Source organism: Octodon degus, unplaced genomic scaffold (assembly GCF_000260255.1).
Source record: "Octodon degus isolate 3935 unplaced genomic scaffold, OctDeg1.0 scaffold00019, whole genome shotgun sequence".
NCBI classification, from domain to species: Eukaryota; Metazoa; Chordata; class Mammalia; order Rodentia; family Octodontidae; genus Octodon; species Octodon degus.
In genome coordinates this window covers 11,877,261-11,896,975 of record NW_004524595.1, presented here as the reverse complement: position 1 = coordinate 11,896,975, position 19,715 = coordinate 11,877,261, and the positions used below count along the sequence as shown (strand labels likewise).

The following is a 19,715-nucleotide window of genomic DNA, read 5'->3' as shown; positions in this document are numbered from 1 at the left end:
TCCTTCTCTCACCCTGAAGACTGACTCCTCAGTAATGTATTCACCCATCCATCCAACCATCCAACCATCCATCCATCCATCCATCCATCCATCCATCCATCCATCCAAAGAATTTCCTCAAGTGCCAGATTCATATACCATGTATTTCATTTCCTTAGAGTCTTTCTGGCTTGTTAATTCCAGACAAAAGAACCCTGCTAAGGCTATAGGCTTGTACATTTTAACAGGAGCTTCATCAAGAAAATATAAAGGCTTTTGTTGGAAAAATGGTGGAAGTTGGATAACGATTGGCCTTTTCCAGAGACTTTATGTAGGACATTGTGTCCAGTAGCCTCTGATTTATTATTCTCCGAAAGTTATTCTTTGCTTTTATTGTCCAGTGCCATTGAAAGAGTGCACTATTTGATAGTTTTATTTTTTTTTCTTGATCACTTTTTTCCAGTGATATTAGTAAAAGTCATGTTGCATAGGTTCTTTGCAACTGATTCTTACAAGAGCTCAGATCAGAGTTTCTGGCTGAAATTTCTGAAGTTTAAAATCAGAGATTGTAGTGGGTGCATGGGGCAGGAAAAGAAACCTCTGTCTTTTGGTTACATTTGGGATGATCAGATATTGGGTTTGGAAAAATAAGGAAGTTCAAGAATTTAAATGTGTGCTTAATCACAGAAATGTTCAGAATTTCCTTCCCAATCCCTCCATTCCAAACAATACTTCTTTGTCCTGAGTGGCTCCAGGGTGAACTACAAGAAGACTTCTGGGTCCCCTATTGCCATGAAGCCCTTGAGGCCAGGACCTCCTAGCCACACTTTTCACTCCTGGTAGGTCGGGTGAAATAAAGGGCCTGCTGATTTACCTACCTCAAAGCCTACTTGAAGGCCTTACCTGGAAAAGGCAGGCAAGTGAGTGAGGAAGACTGTGTGGCCCCTGAAGATAGACGAGGCGCTCCTCACATGATCAAATTGTGTAAAAATCTTCATGAATACCTTTTCCTTTTCATTTGTCAAATACAGTTCCTGAGATCAACTGCCTCTTTTTTTCTAGGTGATAAACTATCTCTCCCTTTATAATGTTCTCATTCTCTTTTCTATCCTGTAAGTCATGATAGATATTCTTCTAGAGAGTTTGAAATGCCAGAATACTTGAATTGATACCCTGATTCATTATCTTATAATACAGATGAACCACATCAATTGATATGATACACAATACAGAATCCATTTATTTGCCCCCCCAGTTTAGTAAAATAACTCAGCTCCTGATTTTGTTTAACTTGAATAAAAATATCCCCAGAGTTCAGAGACCTTTAGCACTCCCCTGCCATCCCCAGTGCAAGTTCAGTTCATGTGTACTTCTGCCTGTAGTTGGTTGCCTGCTGCAGGCTAGTTTGGTGTATGTTTTATCAACAGTTTGAGTTTCCCACTCATTATGTGTGAAAGTTCAATTGTAATACACCAATAAGTGAAGACTACTTTATAAAATTAGTAGGTAATAATGAGTTCTCCTGGAGCAAGCCTTATATAGGGGCTTTCACCACTGGCTGTGGCTGCTTGAAGCTTTTTTAGTAATTCAGTGATGAATCTTAGAAACATGTGGTAGTTTTGAATGGACAGGTCAATCAATCTTTGGTACTCAGCAATGAATTTTTCTTGGTAATCAGAGAATTGGTCTGAAAGTTGCTGTAGTTTTGATGTGAACTGCTCCTGATAATCCGAAATGATCTCCCTCATTGCAGTGGCCAAGGTTTTAATTACTTTCTGAGTGGTGTTAGAAAACTCTGCAATCTTCTCTCTTCCCTTTCCATCTGCATCAGCAAGGATGCTAAGATACTCTTGGACATCTTCGCGTACAAATTGCTCAACCCACGTTGAGAGCTGGGAAACAAAGTTGGTAGCACGGGCTGTGTATATGGCATGGAAGTCCTTAAGGGAAACTACTATGTTCATAATCATGTCAATTATCTTTTCTTCAAGTTCATAGTATTTTACTGTCCAGCCAATTACACCTGGATCAAAATACTCTTTGCGAAGAGCTTGCATATGTTGATGGATCTGCTGCAACCCCTGAGAAGCAAACTGAAGATTGATTTGAACAAAATTGTTGAGCTTTGTAAGGTGAAGGCATAGGCTTTCTTTTAGCACATTAAAAGCAAATGGGATATATGTGTTGAAGATTGTGTTTATAGTATTAATAAGGTGAATAAATCTGGTCTCCTTTAAGGATTTAATTTCTGCTTCTATCTCTTGGAAAACTCTTTGTAAAAGACTCTGGAGGTCACGTAGTTTCTCTGAAAATTTGGTAGACTGGAGGTCAATAAATGCCTTTTGGACATCCTGTGATAAAGAGTCCAACTGTTTTCTGTAATTCAGAATCACTTCTGTTAGTTTATAGCGTCCTGAATAAAAAGGAAATTCAATCTGCAGGTCTTTCATTAATTCAGATTGCTCCATTAAATCTTGAGCATAGGAAAGGAGCTTCTCTAACCCATTATGGATACCTGAATATACTTGGGACAGTCCTTTCGCTATTTTCCTCATGACCATCGTGCAGAGTTCATCTCTAGTGTATGTTCTGGTTGTGCCTGGGAGCTGGATTCTGGTGAGCTTCAGGAAATCAATGAATGAGTCAATCCAGTACTTGACTGCCATCTGGGACTCCTGAGTAATTTGCATTAAACTGTCGAAGACCTTATCTTTGATTCTCTGGGAATTGTCTTGTCCTTCCTCTGCGAGAAGCTCCTGGTATAGATCTTCAGCCTTTCCCTTCCACTCTTGGTAGGCATCTGTAGTGCTGCTGGCTGCTTTGTAGAGCTGTGCCTCCATCTCATGAAGCTGCCTTGTGGCTTTTTGGTAGGCTCCTTCCGCACTCTCCTGCAGGCTTCTTCTTAGCTTTGAAGAAGCATCTTTCAGGTTGAGTCCTGTGCACTCCTGGTGGTACTTATCAACATAGTCATAAAAGGCTCCTGTGGCCTTTGGTACATTGTCCTTTAGAGAGTCCAGCAATCTGGAAGCTGCTTCTTCTTCCCAGTTCAATTTCAGAACTTCATCACCTGATACTTGGTACTTCCACTCAGTTTTGAATATACTGAGTTTTTTGTCTGGAGAAGACTAAAACCAGAAAAACAAATGCAAAACAAAAAAGTCAGAGGAGAGGAGCATGTTTTCAATTACTCTTATTACATAATACTCTACACTAAAACTTCATTAGCAGTTAAAAGCAGAGATTAAAAGATCTTTCATAGTCTCAAGGGGATTTTTCTCCCATATGTCAGTTCACGTGTTTGTTTTATGGTTAAACAAACCCATTGCTATTAATTTCTCTTCATCATGTGCCCTAGAAAGAATTAATAACACATTTCACATTTAACAGTAACACAACATAAAGGCCTTCTTGGGACTGCAGTTTGGGAGAGGAGGGAGAGGAGGGAGAGGAGAAGGGAGACGGAAGGTAATGAGTAGGAAGGAAGGAAGGAAGGAAGGAAGGGAGAGAGAGAGGAGTAACATGAAAATGAGAAAGCCCTTCAGAGCCTGGCCAGCAGACCTCTAGACGACTAATTTCAATGTCATTTTCCAAGTCCATGACAAGCATTAGTAAGAGAGTCCCATTAAGTCTCCCTTTGGGTAATAGTATGTTCCATGTAGCCCTGGCAAAGCCCATAAATGACACAACAGAAATTGGATGTGTATCCTTGAATAACTATTATGCAGAAGAGTTTTGAAACCTCACATACTCCCAAGACCATATTTTGAAAGCAATGTACTCTGCATAGGACAGAGTTTATCTGTGACTTAGATGGGATGGTGTAACACTCGTCTCTCTGAATTTATCCAGAGACAGTAATGGTGTTATGATTGTGTCGGGGGCGTGGGGGGAGAGTCTAGTGATTACACTTAGTGAAGGAGCCATCCATCCAGTGAAGAAGCACAGTTTGCTCAACATCTATCTGTCATCTAGTATGAGGATACCCTAAAAGACTTGTCTTGAGTTTAATAGATGTGTTCCAATCTGCTACTTGCTCTGGGATATATTCTTCCCCAGGACTCACCTGAGGTTGGAAGTAGAAGTTCCACTTGACACTGTGGTCACCTTCTTTCTCCAAGTTCAGACCCACAGTGCCTATGGCTGGAGAGGCTGCTGAGGAGGACACGCTATTCTCATTGCTTTGGTAGTGCAAGTGGAGCTCAGTGAAGTCTGGGCTTATGATGTCCAGGCTCATCTCCCCTTCCCAGTCCCTGAAAACAGATGGGCAGATGAATCATAAAGAGGGACACAGAGATGGTGGGCATCACAAAAAGATATGAAATTTTAATAAAATGTTAATACTGAAGGCCTTTAAATTTGCCATCTTCTTTATAGTCTGCACTGAGATCACGATGGGCAAGTGTTCCTTCGGTCTTGCAGCTGAGCATGCCATCTTCAATTTTGTGTATTCCCACAACTGTGTAGGAGAGATTTCATATTTCATTAAGTGAATAATTATGAGATATTTTCATTCTAAAAATTGTTTTTATATCTTAATCAGATATCTTAGATGTTTAAGACATGTAATGTGCTCACAATTTTACAATTTTTTATTTGTTTATTTTAGTGATGCTGGGGGTTGAAGCTAGGGCCTCATTCATGTTAGGCAAGTGCTTTACCACCAAGCCACACACCCACTACTACACTTGCTTTTACTTTTTACTTTTATTTAATTATTATTACTATATTTTGAGGTAGAGTCTCTCTGTGGTATCTGCACTGGGCTCAGATTTCCAGGCTCAAGTGATCCTGCTGTTTCAGCAACCCAAATAGCTGAGACTATAAACGCAGGCCATTGTGTCGGCATGCATTTTTTTTTAAATAAAGAGAAGACATCATTAGTACTGAAATCATTGCAGCAAAATCTCTTTTCTTTGAACCTGTCTTCTTAAATGCTAGAGGATTTTCTACAATTTGTTTTTTGCATATGTACATCCTATTTTCTTTTTTAATTTTTAAATTAATTTTATTGAGAAAAAATTGCAATGTGACAGCTTCGAAACAGATTGGTAGGAGAGTTACAAGAATTAATATATTGTATATTGTTGTCTTTGTAGTAGTCATTCATAGCACAAGATGCAGACATGATATCCTGTCCAAACACTATTAGTACAGATATTTCTTCTTATTGAATTAAGAGAAAGTAGCTATATATTTATCCTAACTATTCTGTATATACCTATTTTCTTTTAAATTTTGCTACAGAGAGTAATTGTGTCTCTAGTCATAACTAAATAAGTAATTATTTAATCACAACTTGTGCTGAAAACATAGAATAGCTAGGAGAGGAATCAGAACATTTCCTTACCATTTAGATCATATTCTAGGAACTGTAAAGTTGAGCTACACGTGGAATCCAGGAAAGTTTCAATATGATCTGCATTGTTTTTTAACCCAACATTCCAAGTGGTATTATACAGGGGAGAGGACACCCCAAAACGTGCAGTCAGTGCTCCAAAAAGAGGAATGAAAATCCCAGCAGGTACAGAGAACTTGAGGGAAGGAATCTCAATCGTCTGCTCAGGCACAGTGATGGTGGGCAGCTCCAAGTCTCCGATCATGTGGGCTACCTTATTGAGATCCAACACAGCACTGCCAACTGAAAGACTTTTTGGAAGATTGAATTGGGATATAGTTAGCTGAACTTCAGGCACAATTATCTCAAAAAAGGGAACTGAGGAATCTTCTGGTTTGGAATATTGTGTTAAGACATCCACTTGGGGGAATTTTATCTTGGGTAATGTCGGTAGGCTGAGGGCAAATGGTGATGTACTTAATGTCTTGTAGATTTTTATGGCATTGAAGTTAAGCTTGTAGGATGGAATCTGAAGATCTGTAAATGGTACTTGGAATGTAGGTGTGACAAGATCTGAGTTCAGATGATTTAGTTTCAGCCCTGGGATAATGAATTTATCAGTCAATTCTTGCACAGGGACAGACAAAGGATAACCCTTGGGGTTTTTGGTGTACACAAGAGCAGTTGTAGCATGAAGATACTGTCTCTTTTGAGAGCTGGTGGTTACATCCAGTTTTAGGAGGTCCCATAAGCTCTTGTCATACACTGGTAGGATGATAAATTTGAGGAAGCGTAGATGTCCTCCTAAGGATCCTGCAATGTGAAGGCGTGCTTCTTTTTGGTCATTAGAAATCTGTAGACTGTTCTGGAGAGTCCCAAAACGAACCTGGACATCACTCTTCCAGTTGAATTTTTGGTTTTTAGTATTAGCATTCAGGGCCACTTCCTGACCAAAGTGAGGAATATCAAGGACAGAATTGATCTCACGTGCACGAATCTGAATGAGGGCTGATAATGCCCCTGGGGACAGTTCCAAGGTGGCTTTGCTTGCATGTTCTCCATGTGTAGAAAAGTGCCTGTATGGCTGCAAGTGGTTCTTCATGCTGTGTTCCCACATGGCATATAATTGTAGGACAGTGGTTTCCCCAGCAAAACTTTCTTTTACTTCAACGTTCCAGAGGCCATCAACTTTAGAAGAACCTTGCAACTTCACTGAGGACCGAGTAGCCTTGGAATTCAGGTAAGTGCTGGCCTCACTGGCAAGAATTCCTGAATATTCCCTTGAGAGGACTGCACCTTTGATATCAACTTTGGTAGATGACTCAATGGAAAAGTAAGAAGTGAGGCTTTCTAAGCTGAGCTTGTGGTCAATTGCTCCTTTTGCAGTGGGGAGCAGCTTTGGGGAATTGAAGTCATACTTTAGTTCAATGAATGAAGAGACAGAAGGTTTTGACTTGGGATTTCCAGTAAGTTCTTGCTTGAAATTCAGTCTCAAAACTGGAGTGTTGACTTTGGCAGTTGTGGTTGCTGATGCTTCCATGGTTTTTTTGGTGAGGCTAATAGTACTGTCATGACTGCCTTCCACAAATGTGTTACTCAGAGACAGAGCCGTGGCTAGCTTCAATCCTCTTTTCCTCGTCAAACGTGAAGTGCCCTCTAATTTGTACTGCAGTGCATCGATGACTAATGAAGAGGAAGAAAGGAAATGAACAACAATATCTGATTGGTTATAAAGTCCGGCATTGGTATTCAGGGTGATGACACTCGATTTAAAGGAAAAATCATAGGTAATGTTGCCCATGGCTGGAATAAAAATATTGTTTACAGCACTCAACTCCTTGAAATCTGGGAGAGAAAGCTTGAGAAGATTCCTAGGTATATGAAGCTCTGGCAATTCAAGGGATGGCAGAACTAATGTGTATGAAGGAATGTAGAAGTCAGAACCAGGGATGGTGAAACTGGAGGTGTTGATTACTTTGGGAATCACATGGCTGAAGGGCAGCATCTCCACTGAGAATGAAGACACTTCAATGTTAGCGACTGGAATGGTATATCCAGGATTCCGAAAGGTCCTGGGGAGAGTGTTGAGGGATTTTTCAGCTTTATACTTATCCCACTTAATTTTTGCTTTGTTGTAGGATGTAGTAAGAAACTCCAGTGCATTGTCTCTGACATTTTCAAAATAGCTGTCCAAGGAATTAACATTCTGACTGATAAACTTATAAAACACACCCAAGGGAACTGCAATGGAATGCTTGTCTTTGTTTTTCTTATACTGAATCTTGACATTTAAATCAAATGACTGCTTTGTTGTTTTCAAGAATTCCTTCAAGCCTGTTTCTTCCCATATAGAGAAATCTTTCACGGATGGAGTTCTGAGTGCTGTGTAAGGTAGATTCATCTCAGGAATCGTTAAAGGAATGTTTAGGAAATCCAGATTGGCATCTCCATTGATTGATACATGAGCTTCAATGCGGTTTTCATTGTTAGTGGCAGAGAAGTTTTGATTGTACTTATACTGATTGAACCTAGCACTCGCTTGCCAACTTGTTTGCTGGGCAGCAGGACTCAAAAGTAGCGCATAGTTATTCAGAAAGTCTATCTTCCCTGTCAATTTTAAGGGAAAACTAACTTTCAAATTCCCTTCATTATTTGTGGATGTAGTAATCTCAAATGGCTGGGCTGAAAGGAAAAGAGAATTTTTCAAAGTTCCAATAACTTTACCATTTAAATGTGCATTGTGCTCTCCAGTTATTTCTGCCTTTCCTTTTCCAAGTAAGACTATGCCTTTCGCAGTGAGGATGCTGTGGCCCACATGCTGGGATTCAACATCTGACTGAATTTCAAATTTAGAAAAGTTGAGGAAGCCAGACTCATAGGCCAAGTTCTGGGTTACTCTGAGGTGTTTGCTGTTGATCTTGTTGGCTAACCCAAGGGAGGCAAGGGGCCCTTGGGCAGTAAAGCTGATCCGTGATTCATGTGTCCCTTCATCTGAAAAGTGGGGACAGGCCCATTTCCATGACCCTGCTCCGGAAGAGGCAAGTGTTATATGTCCAGCTTCCAAGAGCGTCTTGACATTGTTACTCAGGTCAGCTTTGCTGGAGAAGTCGAGTTTGGGGATGTTCAGCTTGTGAGAGTACTTTGTGCGACTGTCCAGGGTAAGCTGATCCTTTATCTTGACTATCACACCATTATTAAGCTCCAGTGTATTTTTTTCTGTTCGCAAACTTGCCACAGTGTCTGATTTTCCTTCAATGGCATTGATGGAAAATAATATTTCACTTTCATGCTCCATTCTTAGGTACTTGCTGGAGAAATTCATGGATTCCTTGAGAAACAGAGGACTGGCCTTAGGCTCCAAGAGTTGTGCATTTGCTTGAAAATCAAAATTGAAAACTGTGAATTTGGATTCTCCTTTGGCACCGAAGGAAGCTTCAAGTCCTGCTTGGTGCTCTGAAGTAGTTACATTGTGTATGTCAGCTTTTGCATCTATGGTGAAAAGGGGAGACTGGATTTTCAAAACGCTATTCAGCTTGCCAAAAGCAGGTATTTCAGCCGCTTGTGGGATGAGAGGAAGCTGGAATTCTGGTATGTGAAGGTCAGGAACTTCAAACTCTGTAAAGTTGAGATTCGGAATTACAAATTCTGGCACTGTGATTGCTGGTAAATGGAAGTCGGGCAGGGTGAGCCTGGCAGGAAGGATGTGCTCCACCTTCAGGTCCCTCAGGTACACTTCTGGAACCGGCCATTGGAACTCACTGTACAGCATCTGATCAATGGTCCTGAGAATCTTGACCTTTATTTCTAAGAAGTCAATTGTAAAGGAGGGAATGTGGAATGTGTTGAGGATAATGAATTCAGGTGTGGAGAACCTGGATGGAATTTTTATATCTTTCAGTTCTTTGAAGTTTATCTGAATTGATGGAATCCTCAAATCTGTCAGGGGAATTATGAAGTCAGGCGTCTGGAAGGAAGCTTGCTGAAGAGCTCGAAGACTGATTTCCACAGCAGGCAAGGTCCCAAGAACGGTTTGAATTTCAGGGACAGTGAACCCTTGTTCCACCAATGCTTTGACATTGTCAGCCCAGTCTTGGATTGAATATTGCTCTGCAAAGTCGGTGAGGTTCTTAGCAGTGAGAATCCACCAATCAGAAATGTAAGTGACAAGTGTGTTGTACACTTGACCAATCAGAGACAGGTACCGCTCAAGTTCTCGCTGAATGTCCATTTGGTAAATTCGGTCTCGTGCATCTTCCAGAGTCTCTTGGAATTTTGCTTTTATGGGAACAAAATATGCAGAATTTAATGCATCTTTAAACCAATCAACAAATAAAGTTATTTTGGTATCCTTTAGCTTTTCCAGAAAGGCAGAGAACATGTCCCTGACCTCCTCCACAAATAGCTGGAGTGCTTCAGCTTTGCCTCGGAGGTCCAGAAAATCACCATTGATCATCTGAATCACCTCACGGACTGCACTGTTGGTTTCATCTACAAACTGGTGGTAGTCAAATGATCTTAATATCTTTATCAACATGCCAAGAAATTGGTTTATATCTTCTGTGATATTTTTAAAAGAAAATTCTTTAAGCTGCTTGACAATATCATCAATAAACACAAGCAGTCTCTTATGGTAATATTTTATATCAACTGGTAGGACACTGTTTAGTAGCTGAACTATGTCCTTCAGCTTATATTGCTGGGCTAAATCTACTGATTTATCAATTAAAACTTGTATCTGTTGATCTACTTCATATTTCTTAATTACCTCATGGACTAGAGCTCTAAAGGCATTGATTTTCTCAGTTACTTCAAAATCTTTGATGAGATTTATAACAAAGAAGTTGACGTGCTCAATTATGTTCTTTATTTTTTGAAATAGAATTGTAGTTTCCACTTGATTTAAAAGTACTCTGCCATCAATAGCCTCCACTTGCTGTTTTAACTTTGAAGCAAGCTCCTGGATATCTATATTCTGAATTTGTTCTCTGACCTGCTGTAATTTTTCCTGTATTTGGACTCTGACTTGGTACTGACTGTCTATATTTTGAACCCAAGAAGCTGTGCTACTTGCCATTTGGTTAAAATCAACATTTTCAACAAACAAATATAGATTGTGGATTGTTCTTACTAAATTTTCACGAATATGATAATGTTCATCAAGAATTTTTAAATTTTCAATGATTTGATCAATAATCTTAGCAATAGCTATTTTTAAATCATGTAGATCATAATTATCTTTAATATACTGATCAAATTGTATCACATATGTCTGAAGTTGAGAGAGTTTTTCATTAAGATTGATTTTGGCATGATTCAGTGCAGTTTGTAGATCATTTTCTGTGATTTTATAATTTTCTGCAAAAGCAGTCAGTTTCTCCTTGGCACTGGCGATCTGTCTCTCCCAGTTTAATGCATTTAGATAATACTCGACTTGCTGTGGGAGTTTGTCCAGGCCTGCTCCGTATTTCCTCACAAACTGATCAATATTGATGTGTTTCAGTTTTCCCTGTATGGCTTCCAGTGCAGTTATAACTATTATTCGATTTCTCTCCAAATACTCTGGCAGTGTTTGAAAGAATGGGAGGTTGATAGTGTGGATATCTTGGTTCTTGTCATATTTTACAAAAGCAACAACCGTGAATTCTTTGGGCTGCTCGACAGCATCTCTCATCTGTAAAGCATCAATGACATTGACGGGCTCACTGAGTGAAAACGGCACTTGGATTGGGGAGTCTAGCACAGCGAGGTCAGCCAGGCCACGCCCACTTAGCTCCACACCGATTTTATCTTTCGTGTTGTAAACATCAAAGTCCTGGCTGTATTCATTGTTGTTTAGTTGGGTCTTAAATTTCCAGGTGCCGCTCTGCTCGGTCGGAGAGAGCAGGGCACTGAGTTTGTGATCAAGGGCCATATTGATGCTTTTCCTGGATAAGAGATTGTGACTTGTGGATCCTTTGTAATCATGAGAGAAAGAAAGAACCAAAGGTTCTGCTTTCAACAGGAATTTGCTATATAGCTGCCCGGTGTGTTCTCCCCAGAGAGCCAGCTTCCCATTGCCATTGGTGTGTGCATTGATTGCCATGGTAAACGGGGCCACTGCAGAATGGAAGGCATTGCTGAAACGCAGAGAGTCTGAGTGATAGTTGGTACTGATGTCAACGGACGCAGCCAGCCCGGCAATGACTGTGTTGAGCCGATGGCTAAGTTCTGTACCCTGGATCCTAGCTAGAGTATCTGCTTTGTAGCTTGCTGATAAGCCAGCATAAGAAATGGTATAGATGTGTTTTATTTCATTATTTTGATAGGCTCCTTTCAGGTTGCCGCCTACATTCAGCTTCAGTGGTTCCAGCCGTAACTTCCCACTGCTGGTCAGATCCAGAGTGCTGTATTTCAGGTCATTGTTTAAGGTAGTTACAAGAGACAAGGGCTGAAGTTGAAAGTTAAAATTTTGCTTATAAAACTTGTCAGCGCTATAGATGTTGTCAAGTTTTGAAGAGAACTCCAGCGATAAACCTGCAATGTTCAGACTGTTGGAGTGGTCCAGGGTCATCTCACCGTAGGAGCCCATCAGGTCATTTGAGAGCTTCAGTCCTTCTCCACTCACTTTGAAGTTGAAAATGTTCTTGCTGTCCATGCCCATAATCATGGCCTGATAGGCACTTCCCAGTGATACCTCTGTGAGGGCGGCTTTTCCATCCAGTGTGAATTTTGTGCTGTGTTCCCTGAAGCGGCCATTTGCTGCTAATTTCATTGATGCCCCAGAGAGGCCAAGCTCTGCATTCAGCTCATTCTCCAGAAACAGGGGGCTGTATTTCAAGTTGGTTGTTGCACTGGTAGAGATTCCATCGTGGGTAATCCTTAGTGTTGCCTTGTGAGCGCCTGTATTCATTTTGTCAGTAGCCAGGATGTCAGCATTTAATTCAACACCACGGGAATTCAGCGATCCCGCGAGCAGAGAGAAGAACCTTAATGACTTGTAATCAGCCTGGTACTCAGAGCGTAGCAATGCATTTTGCTTAGAGAAGGTCAGATCCACCTTGTTAGAGGTGGCAAAGTTCTCATACTTCCCATTGGTGTCAGATTTCAGAGTCAGTTCATAGTTTTCATACTTCAGGGAAGCAGTATTTTTAAGGGTGCCATCTTGGAGATCAGAAGTGGAGGTGAGGGAGAGGGTGCCGTCCTCATAGATTCCTGTTATCTGGTTGGTGCCCTGGAGGTAGGAGGAGTTAAATCTCAAATTGGATTCCCCGCTTAGCTGGCCAGTGGTAGAGTCCCTCTGAAACATCAGGCTATATATGCCTTTAGAATAGAATGAAGAGGCTCTAAACTGCCCATCAATCTTGACATCTTTGATATACAAATGCTCTTTCTTTTTCGAATCCACGTGGACTGAAGCAGACATCTGTGGTCCCCAGGTACTAGACACATCGAATGTTAGGACACCTTTTGAGGCTGGGTTGTTTCCAACTTTTTCTACATGACTGAGTTTAATATTGGAATCCAGAAGTTTGTGCCGTAGGGATCCATCGCATGACAATGTAAATGTATTCCTGTGGTCATATGTTGTTTCTCCAGATCCTAACATAAAAATCAAAGACATTGATCAAAATTAATACATGTTCAGAACAGTTTCTATGTTAAAAGTCAGTAGTAAAATTTCATTTATCTGAGTCAGATTCACAATAGTTTCCTAATCTATAATTTAAGTATAAATTTGGTATCAAAAGGCCTTCCTTTAGGAAAACTTTCTGAAACTCTACAGACCTTGTTGGTCTTCTCTGTTGAGTATTTCCATTGTACCTTATACACTTTATCACAGCATGCTCACCCAAAATTACCATTTCTAGTTTATGTGACCACTTTCTTTGTTATTGCTTAGCAGAATATCTAATGCACATTTTGTGTATAGTACAATATTTCTATTAGTTGAATCAGTTCATAAATTTCCAAGTAGCAAGGAAAGTGTCTGTCAGAACACTCACATCAGTTCCTTCTCAGAGGAATCTCTGCCATCAGAGTTTGCAGTGAATCAGCCCGGTGCACCCTTTACCTGTGCATGGCTTACCTTGTATGCTATAGGAAAGCAAGTTGACTGCAGAGTCAGCCTTTATGTGGTACCGAGCTTGGAGGCTGAAGTGATCTCTGCTGGTGTTGCCACCAGTGTAGGAGGCAGACCAATTGTACAAGTTGCTGTACACATTTGTGGAGAGATCTAGGACACCCAAGAGAGGCACTCGCAGCTGATACAGTTTGGGAATGGTGAAAGTGGGGACTTGGTACTCTTGAGATGGTAGGTGGAATCCCACATATTTGAAGTTGAGGGGCGGTGTCCTAATGGTTTCTAACATCTTCAAATCTTTGGAAGATTTTCCACCAAAAGGCAAAGGAATTTCAAATTCAATGCTGTTCTTGTTCAAGACATATTTGAGCCGGCCATCACTGAAATGAATAATGAGGTTATGTTTTTATAGTCAGCCATCAAATCCATCATGAGAGCTCTTGGCCTTCTGGTCTTCCAAGCAATATTTCATTTGCTTTATTCCCAAACCCACTCTGTGCTTTTTATTGTATTACTCCTGGCACCTGGATCCCTTCGCATTTTCCACTATTTTCCAAATAAACTCTTTTAAAATTTTCCAAGAGCTCCCCTATTATCAGCTCACCTAAGTATAGATTTTTTTTTTTCATTTACTACAGGGCCTACAGGGTCTCACTCACTACAAAGATTGGACTCATAGTGATCCTCCTGTTTTCAGCCTCCCAAAGTGCTGGGATTACAGGCCTGCACCACTATGCCCAGTCTCAATCACTGGTTTAATATGCCCTGGGGGTGGGCAGCACAGCATTCTGGGCATCAAACCCTGGTTGTTGTGTCTGCCTAAGTAGGTGCTTTAATCCACTGAACTATCTGGCCAGCCCTATATATTTTCTCTTATTCTTTTAGAAATGTGGTTCCTTATACCTATCTGAAAGACTATGTCCCAATTCTGCTTATCTAATTAGCTATTCATTCCTTTGTTGGTACCTATATTCCTGGGAAGAAAGACTAAAAATCTTTGGTCTAAAAATCTTTTAGTCCTATCTTCTCGCTGTATTTAGTTTAACTTTTTTTTTTTTTTTTTTTTCAGAGTGGATACTTCATATAAATTTTCTAAACTGAATTGAGACAACTTGATATTTAGAAAGAACCCAAATGTAAGATGCAGTAAACTTAGGTGATAGTCTTAACTTCTGCTAATTAGCAATATTGTTTCAAAGAATTAAGTTCTGTAAATCTCTCTGATGTTCTGTGTGGAGAAGGGATAACAGTTTCCTTTCTGATGACCTTTGGAATGGCTTTGGATATCAAGTGATGAAGAAAAAGCACTAAAGCACCTAAAAGCACTTTGCCACATTTTCATTATTAGGCACATATGATGGACTATTAGGAAAACATAAAGAGAAAATAAGAATTCAGTGTTCAACTGTTAATACGTGAATAAACTGCTGCATTACCATGAAAGGGGCTGAATGCTACCAATCCAGGATGCTAACATTTAACAAGAGTATGGTCAATGACCAACCTCTAAGTCTCTATCCAACTCTGGGCTCCCAAAACACCAGAAATAAAAAAAACAGTTCCTTAGGCTGGGGAGATGGCTCAGTGGTCTAATTGCCTATCTGGAAAGTGCAAAGACACTGGACCTTTGGTGCCACATGCTGTGTTAGCCTTGGAGCCCCAGGTGCTCCGTGCTAGCCACTGAAACTGGGTGTGGTGGCACACACCTGTAATCCCAGCACTGGAGAGGCTGAGACAGGAGGATCACTATGAGTCTGAGCTGCATAGTGAGACCCTGTATCAAATAAACAAATAAATAAATAGATAAGCAAATAAATACATTTTATAAATTAAAAAGGAGAGGGACTGGGGAGATGGCTCAGTGGACTAAGTACTTCCCTGGCAAGCACAAAGGCCTGAGTTCAATCTCCTGTTCTGTCCCCCCAAATAAATAAATAAATAAACAAATAAGATAAAATAAAATAAAATAAAATAAACTAGAAAAGAGAAATAAAACAGTTCCTTTTCTTCTGAAGCTGCCAACTTTTCTCCTCTCTTCAGTAGTACCTATCCATCGGATGTCTTGGTAGACTTCAGGCCTTTCACAGTATCCTTACCTGTTAAACTGTGGTGCTCAGTAATAGACAATAGAAAGGCCCTTAGAACTCAGGCTGCTTATTTTTCATCTTGAAGACATTACAAAGACCAATACAAGACTAGTCTTAGACAAGACTAATTTTTTCCACTCATGCTCTGATTTTTTATTTTCATGAAATAAATGAATCAAAGCATTACATATATTTTTGCAAAGATAAGAATGGATGGGGCCAGGGAGATAGATCAGCAGAAAAAGCACTTGCCTAGCAAGGGCAAGGCCCTGAATTCAATCCCCAGTATCGAGAAAAAAAAAAAAAAAAAAAAAAGGAGTGGTTTGGAATGTGACTCTCCTATAAGGATTAAACAATATGGTTAAACTGAGTATCCCTTAGACGGTGGCCTCTGTCAGTGCTCGGTGCTGTTCTGTCCCTCCACAACTCAACAGTAAGCCACAGTCAATAATCTCACTACCTACTATTTTAGTTATTCTTCATAGTCAAGTAAGTATGCTCATATCCTGATCCAGAAGAAAGAAGACATTTAATTGTAATGGAAGAAAGCTAAATGTCTTTCTAATTGAGATTATAGTGAAGAAAACATTGTGGGATGAATGTACCTAATAATCTTCCAATTGTTTTCTTATGTTCTTCTTGACTGTGTTAGTTTTTACATCTGACCTCATATTTAATAATTAAAAAGTGTCACAGTGTTCATGTTGCAGTTTTTTGTCTTCTTAAATGCATAAATTATTTCTTAAAATTTTAAATTGAATACAAAAGTCTAAATCATGTTTACTAAAGTGTTTCATTTAATTTGCATGGTTTGAGAGAGTTCTCTCATTTGCTTCTTCTCTTACCTTTTTAAGAAGAGGTTTTCGGGCATGTGGAAAGATGGTAATCTCATTGTTTGGAGGTCTAGCTCTTTTAGGCCACTGAGATGATCTTGTAGAGTCTGGGCATAAGGAAGACTATTGGATGCTTCTTGGAACCATGTGTTTATTGCCTACAAAATGGCAGAAGATTTTTAGAGCAAGGAGTAGGCCTGGATGAGCCTCAGAGCACAATTAACATAGAGTGGTAGATGTAACATACAACCTAGATTTACAGGTCAATTATCAAGCAGGATAATGCACTAAACAGTAAAAATAAATTACAGAAAATTGCCAATAAATGATCTCATCCCATATTTTATAAAAATAACAGAGTTGGACCCCAACTGAGCATCCTACAGCTTTCTTTGATGCCTTTAGTAAGTTAGGCACAGCAAATGCTTTTGTTTAGGAGTATTCATTTGGTAACGAATTGGGTAGTGAGGCATACATGATACTTTCTAGGGATTCCTTGGGGTCAGGAAGCATCTGTATATGTCTTTGAACATTCTCCTGCACCTGAGAATTGAGGATGTAATTAGTACTTATAATTGTATATTTATTTTTCTGGCTGATTCATACTTACAACTATTAATTTGGAGCCCATCTCTGAGACAGTCATGTCTATTTGAGGAATTCTGTGATCGAGGAGACTATTGGCATGTACATGTAAGTTTCTAAGAGAACCAGAGAGGCTCACGGGGAAATTGGAAGCCACTTTTTTAGTATCCACATTGGTCCCTGTGTTCCATTCAAATTCGATCTTCTCATCATCTGAAAATGCACACATGAAAAAGCTGTCAGTGGTGCTAGGTCAGCTGGTGATTAGGGCTCTGCACTAAAAGCTGCCTCAGTAGTGTTCTCGTGGGAAGAAGGCACATACCATAACGCCACGCCACCCTCTTGGAAACAGTTGAGCCATAAGCTGTAGCAGAGGAGTCCATCTGGAGCAGCAGTTTGTTGGGGAACCAGTGGGTTAGGATCTCACTTCTGGCTTCTGCTTGCAAATGGGGTATGGAAATAACACCTTTGATTTTGCCTTCTCCTTTTGTGTCATGACTATTGAGAAGGAAAGCAGATGGGATCAATGATTTTATCCATTCCAAGGGGATTCACAGGACTCAAAAATTAGAAGTTCTGTATTTGGTGATACAAACAAGATACAAGAACAGGCATAACCATTGATAGACCCAACTCTTTAACTTCTAAAGCCAACACTGATCATAGGTTCACCACTTTGTAGGGAGGTATAGGGAGATATGTATGCATTTTGATAGTTGTTTTCAACCTGCTGTGCTGATTACTAGCTCTGCAGCCATCATCAAATGATTAAACCACTTTTTGCTACTGTTTCCTTGTTTATAAAACACAGGCCCACCTTGCAGTTTATTGTAAAGACTGATATTTTTTAATGCTCTAAGTTTAATATTTAGTAGTAGATAGTTAAACACTTAATAAATGGTAGAGGATCCAACTGGATATGTGCAGAGTATGTCAAAGCACGGATGGCTCTGTGTATTACTTGAATTTCTGAGCAAGGATGCCTCAATTTAAAGCTGGAGAAAAAAAGAGGAGACCTAGTAGGCACTGCAGCTAATGTCAGGTCCCTGAAATCTTCCTTACCTTATGTGGCCTATGAGTGCAACCTCTGTGATTCTCTTGTTCTGAAGGTCTAGGTTGAGTTTGTAAGACTTTTTGCCATCTGAAGATTCATCACTGACTCTAAGGACTGTCCCAAGATTAACATCAAAATCTGGAATTTGCATTTCACTGGTTAAAGTCCTGCTCCGTCGATTATATTTGAACATTAAAGTAGCTTCGGTCTCCTTCACACCTAAGAGAGTGTATAAGAGGATCAGGAAAGGCATGCTTAGAAGTTATGTTTATGAAAAGGGAGGAGAGGAAAAATTAGGCAAACCATCAGTACCCAGTGTTCTTAAATGAAGCCACAGTTCAGGATTTCACTTTCCTTTTTCAATGCTGTGGTTATTCATATGATCATTTGATTGTCAAGCCTTTACTGATTGCCTAGCACACACTGTGCTCTGCTCATAGAACAGGGCAGTCTGCCCTTGGGGACCTCACCTTCAAGTGGGAGTAAACAGACAATAAGCAGTCAAATGCCCATGCCAGATGATGACAGATGTTATAAAGAAAAATTAAGCTAGATATGAGGAGAAAGGAGGGAAATGGACAGAAGAAGGGCTATTTCACATGTGGTGATCAGAGAAGCTCTCTCTGCTAAAGTGATATGTGGACAGAGACCACTAGAAGAGAGGAGCTGAGCCATGTTGAATGCTTGGGGGAGGAAGTATCCAGGCAGAGGGTCAGATGTGCCAAGGTTCTGAGCTAGAGAAGGCTCGGCATATTCACGAAGTGCAGGGCTAATCTTTAAACATGGCCAGAAGTTGACCACTTATCATCTCTCCTCTACCACCACTCTAACCAAAGTACCTTGCCTGGATTACTGCCACAAACTACTTAATAGTTTTTCCTGTCCTTGTCTGCTTATGATCTGTTTCTTACAAAAACATAAATTAACTCATGAAAACTTTTCAATGGTTTCTCATTTCATTCACAGCAATGGTCAAAGTGGCAAGATGCTGGGGCTCACTGCTGAAGACTTGAGCCCTAGTGTGGAGGACTCTGGAAGCTTCCACCCTCCCCCAGACAATATGATGGCCCTGGGGGACCTACACCTGAGCCTGAAGGGCTCCTGAATTTAAAGCCGTGCTCAGTGCCTGCAAACTTCATAAGAAAGGGCAACAGAAGCAACAGCTAACTGACCTGACTGAAGAAGGGACCAGCACCGGGGAGAAGAGTGGCAAATGCACACATCAGAAAAATAGAACAAGTTTAAAAAAAAAAAAAGAAAAATAGAACAAGCTCAAACAAATAACTTACTGATATACCTCAATGCCTTAGAAAAACAAGAAGAACACAAGACCAGAGCTTGGAAAGGGTAGAAATTATAAAGATCAGGATGTAAATGAATGAAATGTAGACTAAAAACAACATAAAGAAGTGATAAATTGAAGAGCTGATTCTTTGAAAGAAAAAAATAAAATAGATAAACCATTTTCTAATCTTTATTATTGCAATTAGAAATGCAAGAGGTGAAATACAATGGACACTACTAAAATCCAGAAAATACTAGTAACTACTTCACAAAGCTATATACAAATAATCAGAGAAGGGATGGGGAGATGGCTCAGTAGAATAAGCACTTCCCTGGTAAGCACAAGGGCCTCAGTTCAATTCCTCATTCCGAAAAAAAAAATCAGAAAACTCAGAAGAAAAAGGAAAGATTCCTAGATACATATGAATTGTTCAAACTGAACCAAAAAATTTTAAAAATCTTGAATAATCCAGTAACAGGAAATGAGATTGAAGCAATT

General features: G+C 40.0%; 1 protein-coding gene across 1 annotated transcript in view; it reads right to left on the bottom strand.

Annotated features, from left to right (window-relative positions):
- Positions 1-1,194: 1,194 nt before the first annotated feature.
- Apob (apolipoprotein B) overlaps positions 1,195-19,715 on the bottom strand; it is a 44,674-nt gene continuing 26,153 nt past the window's right edge. The window contains exons 21-29 of the mRNA XM_023710934.1: positions 17,941-18,151; positions 17,201-17,376; positions 16,904-17,091; positions 16,306-16,451; positions 13,380-13,753; positions 5,327-12,892; positions 4,321-4,435; positions 4,043-4,229; positions 1,195-3,104 (exon numbers count right to left, since the gene is read on the bottom strand). Coding sequence (XP_023566702.1) covers positions 1,479-3,104; positions 4,043-4,229; positions 4,321-4,435; positions 5,327-12,892; positions 13,380-13,753; positions 16,306-16,451; positions 16,904-17,091; positions 17,201-17,376; positions 17,941-18,151 — 10,589 coding nt within the window. The 3' untranslated portion in view covers positions 1,195-1,478. The remainder of the gene's footprint in view (positions 3,105-4,042; positions 4,230-4,320; positions 4,436-5,326; positions 12,893-13,379; positions 13,754-16,305; positions 16,452-16,903; positions 17,092-17,200; positions 17,377-17,940; positions 18,152-19,715) is intronic.